At 39.0% G+C, this 6,963-nt stretch overlaps 1 protein-coding gene across 1 annotated transcript; it reads left to right on the top strand.

Moving 5' to 3' along the window:
- Positions 1-1,132: 1,132 nt before the first annotated feature.
- Positions 1,133-2,941, top strand: Fer2LCH (Ferritin 2 light chain homologue). Its single transcript, XM_064696478.1, has 3 exons — positions 1,133-1,282; positions 1,557-1,686; positions 1,971-2,941. The coding sequence occupies exons 2-3, from the start codon at positions 1,575-1,577 to the stop codon at positions 2,534-2,536; spliced, it is 678 nt and encodes a 225-aa protein (XP_064552548.1). The 5' UTR covers positions 1,133-1,282; positions 1,557-1,574; the 3' UTR covers positions 2,537-2,941.
- Positions 2,942-6,963: the final 4,022 nt, after the last annotated feature.

Raw genomic sequence — 6,963 nt, 5'->3', positions numbered from 1 at the left:
CCTCTGTTAATATTAATAATATGTCGTTGCTGAACAATGCCTAATAATAATGGCCGCCGAATGGCAGCGGAGGCTCTCCAGTCAGCTGTTCTTCCTTACAAATTTACTCGTACATGGGGTATATAAAATGTACATACATATGTGTACAGTAAAACCACAGAGTGGTAATTGAAGATTATATGACAAATGACTAAGCTTTAAATATACTAAGCTTTAAATATAAAATTCCAATTTACCTCTCATATTGTAAAAGAATTTTCCAACGAGGATGTTGTGTAATGTTATTAAATATACTGATAGTGGATTAAGCTAGCTTTAAACGCATTTAATTTTATTAATAGCGTTGAACCGCTTTCTTGTTACTAAATAAAAATGTAATCGTCCAGGGTATAGCCGATGCGACCCTTTTGATACAAATTGTGCTTGTGTTAATTTTGACTGGTACACGTCAGGGGTTGCCATGTTCTCATGTTTGATATGAAAAAAATGATGGCTTAATACCTAACTTGAGCACAGCTGCTAAAACAATCATGTATGGTAGGGGATCAATCAAGATTTTGATTGACTATCAGTGCCAACATGGCCACTCCTGAAGGGTTACCATAGTGTCATATATGATGCCGAACGCCTGATAAGACTTTTGTGAAATGATAACAAAACATTTAATACCAAAACCCAACTGATAAGTTTTAAGAAGCATTGAAAAATATTGTTTGTTGATTGCTTGCAAATGTTGATTAAATTGAAAAAACATCTTCATTTTAATCCTGTTAGCCTTGGGCGTGATGTGCATTACTATTTATGCCGGCTTAAACTAGTTATATTTCAATAAACAGTTAATTACATTCGCTTGATTCATTTTCTAGCTGATGAAATATGGAAACTGATTGTGAGAACTTTGAACACGTTGGTAACCCTACGCGCCGCGCTGAGCGCACAAACAACTTGAGAGTGCCTGAGTCACAAAGAAAAACAACCGCAATGGCAATAGCAACAACAACAAGCAGAGACGCGGCCATATTGCCAGATCCATTTTTGACTGACAACGAAATCCCCAACGGAGAGCCGGCGAGTGCAAAACAGCATACCCATACACTCTCATACTCGCACACACACTCGCGCACTCACTCACACTGGCGCACAGAGCGAGGCATTGCCGAGGCATAGAAACGAGACAAACGCAACGCTATAAACAGCAGTTCACAATTTGAGTTTCAACAAGAAACAACACGTAAAAGTAAAGCAGTAAAACTGAAAATTAAGTTAAACGCGAAACTTTAAAGTAAGTGCCTCTGTTCAATTGTTAGCTAATCACTAAGATCATAATAAATACAAAACGAAAATATTCAAGTTATTGAAAAAAAACACAAATTACGGACAAGCAATTGAAAAGTGCGCTCGCGAGAGTCAAAGAATATTCAAGAAATTACGACGCAGAAGGCGCATTGGTATCGTTGCTTTTTTGTTTCTTTAAATCGCATTAACTAGAAGCAGACTGACAGATTTTTGAAATTCAAATAGGTCTAATTGTGAAATTTCGTTTATTCTAATTCTAGAAAGTAAAAACAAACAAAATGAAATATTTCATTGCATTCGCTTTGATTGCGACCGTCTGTGCTCTTGCGCAGGCCCAAGAGCAAACCTGCCAAGTTGACGTGCAGTCTGCTTGCGGACAAACTGCTAACGGTGAGTACTCCACACAAAATCCCAAAGAGAGAGAGATTGACTGAGCGCACGAATGAAAGAGAGTGAAAGAGAACGGGTGTATGTATGTGTGTGTAATTACTCGTTCCGGTTTTAACTGTAACTGTGTCTTGCTTTTGAATATTTTATAATTTTAAAAATAAACAAGCGCTCATGGCCTTTTTCTCAGACGAAAGTAAGCAAAATACTTCCTTATCTCAAACAAACCAGGCTAATGCTTCCCAAACTCTTGCTAAATGTCACCTTTTGGTATGCACCCATCACAGGTGGTGTCTCAAACTGTAATGCACGTTATGCCGCCATTAGCCATCTGGAGCCAAAGCTGCAGGACTACATTAATCTGCAGCTGAAGAAGTCTTATGAGTATTTGCTCTTGGCCACCCACTTCAACTCGTACCAAATGAACCGCCCAGGCTTCCAGAAGCTGTACCAGGGTCTTTCCGATCGCGGCTTTGACGATACCATTGAGCTCATCAAGCAGGTGACTCGCCGCGGCGGCTCCATTGACTTCAGCAAGGCCCATGACAAGGGTGTTGCCCATCCACCAGAGGTGCACCTCAACGAGCTGGAGTCGCTGGCACGTGCCCTGGACAACGAGAAGGAGCTGACTAATGGCGCCATTCACGTGCACACCAGCGCCACCCACGGCACCACACAGAACCGCGAGCACGATCCCGAGATGGCCCATTATCTGCAGGAGAACTTCTTGGGCAAGCAGGCCGAGTCTGTGCGCAAATTGTCTGGCTATGCCAACGATCTGTCCAAGTTGGTCACCGTGCGCGAGCCATCCCTCTCCGTCTATCTGTTCGACGAGTATCTGCAGAAGCAGTAAGCAGTCACCTCTGCACCACAACTCTAAATAGCTGTTATCAAAATTCACTCATCGTTCTGTTCAAAATACAATTAATATTCTAGTATTATAAAGATTCCAAAAAATAAACCCCACGCTGCGTTCTGTAAATTTCAATTGTCATCCGAGTTGTGTTAAATAAATCGAAGCGCAGCAGCTACAAAAGCAAAAAAAAAAAAAAACAAAAACGTGAAACATCTGATTTACAATCGCTTATTATTTAATTTGATTTATTTGCCATTTACACACCCATACACACACACACACACCCATACACACGCACACACACATTTGTGATAACGTTTAAGTAAGCAGCGTTCGCTTGAACAAATGTATCTTTAAATTATGTTACCAAGCTAAATAAATAAATAAACAAAGACAACAATATACGCAGTATTTCATGATTGATATTTAACATGCAGATAAAGTCGCTTGCATATTTAGAAGCACGCTTATGTGATGTCTGGCACTTGGTTTCTGTCGGCTCAATTTGCAGCTGTTTGCTTGCGACTCGCTGATAGCAAATGAGCTGGGGGTGTACTTTGTATTCGATTCTGATTACAATTTGCAGCGCTAAACATAATATACACAGGAACTATAGAGTTCCCCGAACCAGAACGAATGAGTACACAAAGAATAAAAGACTTTCCACAAATAATAATACAAATCTTAGTGTCTATTAAATTGTTCGTACTTGACTTAAGTGTTAAGTGTGGGAAAAATATTTGGAGATAAGCTCTAGTTGTGAAAAATTGTATGGAGCATAAAACATTTTTAAAGCGCATCAGTTAATTGTATTATAATAGAATTTTAAATGTTTATAGAGGGGACTTTTAGGTACTTATACAATTCAGTTTATTTAAAACACAAGCTGAGGTTATCAAGTTTTTGACCAGAAATATGTAATGCGTAATAGAAGAATTCCCGACGTCGTAAAATATATATATTCTGGATCAGTCTATCTATACAACCGAGTTTATTTTTACTTTTCAGTCTCTCTATTTCTTTTCAATCTATTACCTCAGCTCTAAGGCTGTATAAAAGTTTGGAGTCGTGAGTATTGGAACATTATAATATATAGCAGCCACCTATATATCGGATCAAGTTCTTGTAGCAACAACTTTTTAGTTATGCAAAATATCGTAATTTTGAGCATTATCATGCTCCCATAATATAACCGACAAACTTCTAGAATGGTCTTCTATATCATATACATAGCTCAAATGGTAGTCAAAAATTGAGATATTGCATGAAAAACTTGTTGGTTTTTTATATATTGACTAGACTCTTCAAAAACAAGCCCTATTATAGCTATAGGATACGAGCAAAGTCTTACCAACTATATCGTATAGTTGCCATGGGAAACGTCGGATAAATGTAAGGTGTTCATTTAAAAGCTTTGTTGTATGGAAAAGTGTCAAACGGTTTGAAAAGGTAAGCACATAAAGTAATTATATTATCATATATAACTAATAAACCTTAATTTACTGTCCGATTTTGCCAGCTCTTTACTTCTATAAAAATATATAGGAGTGGAATTTATGATATAGCAATTCCGATCAACTGACTAATTAGTGATCTACTCTCGAAAAATCTTCAATTCTGTATCTTATCAGGGAGCACTTCACGCGTTGATAAAGCTGTAGCCATGTTCCCGCACATTGGAACACGTCATCCGCTGAAGCATGCTTGCGTTGTGCTTGCTTACGTTGGGATTTATCGGCAGTTGCACACGGCCAGACCAGACTATTTCCGGATGAGTGGAGTCCATGGTTTGTGGGGTAGCCATCTTGGCTGTTGACTAAGACCCAAGTCGAGGCATTATGCACGGGACTCTTCTACGTGGTTCGATCTCCCTCTCTTTCTCTCTTTCTCTCTAGCTCTCCATCTATATAAGTAAGCCTCGGGCTGACGTGTTTTATTTTCGAAGCTGCAGCGCAGTTTCCTTATCTTCTATTTAGATGCGAATTGCAATTATTGTAAATATTTTCTATGAACAGGCCTCAGGCCACAGCTCGACTTGTACGCGCCGTCTCTTTCGCACAGCATCTCCGTCTCTTTCCAAATATTGAACGCAGCCACGCAGAAGAGCCATTTATCAATTAGTGACGCCCATTCAATAGGGATTTTGTGGGTATATGGACCACTTGCACGTAAAATGCACGTCCATTGGGCCTTTTAATGCCGGCCGCACTTTTGTACGAGTGTGTAGTATAATTATTTGTGCCCCGGGTCGGGTCGCAAGTCATCAAAATCCTGGGCAATAAGCGCGTGTTATGGTGTAATTAGAATATGACAGGCACCACTGAAATGGCCATGGATATGGAAACAGAAACCATAAAGGCAATGATGGCCACATAACAGTTAAGAGTGCGATTATGATACAATAAGCAGGGCATATGGGACTCTGACTCGGACTCGGAGTCAGACTCGGAGTTGTACTCGAACTCCGACTCAGACTCGAAATCGTACTCTGACCCCGTTGCGTGCAGTGGTCATTAAATATTAATCCACTTAATATTAATTGCGCTGATTTGCGGCCAAGAGATGCGACGGCTACGGCTACGGCTGCTGGCCAAAAACTTTTCATGTTTATTATAAGTAGTATATGCTTAATGTGAGAGGGTGGGAGAAGGGGCAGGGTGGTTCATAATTGCGGTCATTTCGAGTGCATTTGTCAGGGGCTTTGTCTTCAACGGAGTTATAGGGGCTTACACGCACACGAGACCCATATGCGAACGAGCCCGTCTAGAACGAATTGTTTGCGCACAAATTGCGTGTCCTGAACCCTTTTTAAGTGCCGCACATGGTCCACACTCATAAAGGTGCTTCGCTTATGTCTCTGACAGCCTCCTGGCTCTGGTCGCTGCCTTCCAAAATTTTCTATTAATTTATGCATTTTAATAAACGCGCCAAGCAATTAGAACATTTTTTGGGCCACCCAACTAGAAAACTATTTCGTTTTTGGTGGCCACCGCCAGCTGTTGTCAAAGGATTCGCCTTCGGCTTTGCTCCTCTTGTTGTTGTTGCTGTTGTTGTTGTTGCCATTGTTGTGCGGCCTGCAGACAAAGAGCTCATATTAATTTATGTGCATGTGAGTGCTGGGTATGTGTGTGTGTTGCCATTATACTCGTATGTATGCAAATAGCAATTTAATTTCGTTTTATTGCATTGCCATTTGCAGCCACTGAGCAGCAGCTGCGCCGAGCACTTTCCCCGTTCCAGACTGCAATAAATAATCCATTCTTTCTCTTTATTCCAAATTTTCATAAATATCTCATAACTTTGTGCCGCAAACTATTTGTAGCTCAGCAAAAACTTTCGATTTGAATTTTCGATATTTTTTTAACCAAAAAATCATATGTTGCTATAAATTTTAAAAAGAAAAGTTATCATGTAAATAATATGCATATTTGCAAAATTTGGTATTTCAATTTAAAATCTATTTAAAATCCCATTAAAAATAACTTAAGAGGTCATAATGGTTGTATGCAAATGTATGCAACAGACGGAAGGAAGCATCTCTGACCCCATAAAGCATATATATTCTTGATCAGCATCAAGAGATGAGTCGATCTAGCCATGTCCGTATTGTTTGTCCATCCATCTGTCCTAATCTATGAACGCATCGATCTCAGAACCTAAAAGTGCTGGTCTTGAAATTTTGAACGCAGTGTCCTCTCAGTACGTTTGTTGTCCGATAATCCATAGCTTGCCCCGATTCCCAGCAATCGACAAAAATCGATATAGAAATCCGGTTTTTTTAATTTAAGAGCTAAAAGTCGATTCTATAATAGGATGTACTTATTTAATTGCTTCCGACTCTGTATGTTTCTAAATATGAATATTCCAATTAGATAATTTTATTTTTATAAATCATTTTAGATAAAAATATTAATCTATAGGACAAGCCATAAACAAAATACCTCATGAATAAAACTTTGAATCTGGGAATTGTGGATATCATGGAAATTAGAATGTTCCGGCTGTAAATCATTATGAAATCTTTAATAGATTGTAGATATAGATCAAATTGTGATGCTTAATTTATCCCTTTTCCCAAATAACATAACATACTTTCGAAACACTCTATATAAACATTATATGGGCATATTGTGCGTATCAGCAATTTGTGCGTAATAAGGCGATTTGCATAGTCAATCGCCCGCCTTGAAATCGATAGCTTGCAAAACAATTGGGCCAAACAAAGAAAAACACAGCAATCCATTGGGATTGAACGATTAGCAGAGCAATCGAATCAGGGCCCATACAGTTGCATAATCATGGAAAACAACCTAATGGATTCCCGATAAGCGAACCTTTGATAAGACTAAGAGCTCAAATTGATGTTGTTCTTTCATTTTGTTGCCTTTTGTTGTTTTTGCATAAATGAAATGTTTTGCAAAATA

Source organism: Drosophila montana, unplaced genomic scaffold (assembly GCF_035044405.1).
Source record: "Drosophila montana isolate Dmon_TW-CO22-7 unplaced genomic scaffold, ASM3504440v1 contig_3848_1, whole genome shotgun sequence".
In the NCBI taxonomy this organism is placed as follows: Eukaryota; Metazoa; Arthropoda; class Insecta; order Diptera; family Drosophilidae; genus Drosophila; species Drosophila montana.
This window is presented reverse-complemented; position numbering and strand designations above follow the sequence as displayed.

Coding starts and splice junctions, on each gene's coding strand:
- Fer2LCH (XM_064696478.1), top strand. CDS start 1,575: ATGAAATATTTCATTGCATTCGCTTTGATTGCGACCGTCTGTGCTCTT. Junction 1,687..1,970: donor TTGCGGACAAACTGCTAACG/GTGAGTACTCCA, acceptor CACCCATCACAG/GTGGTGTCTCAAACTGTAAT.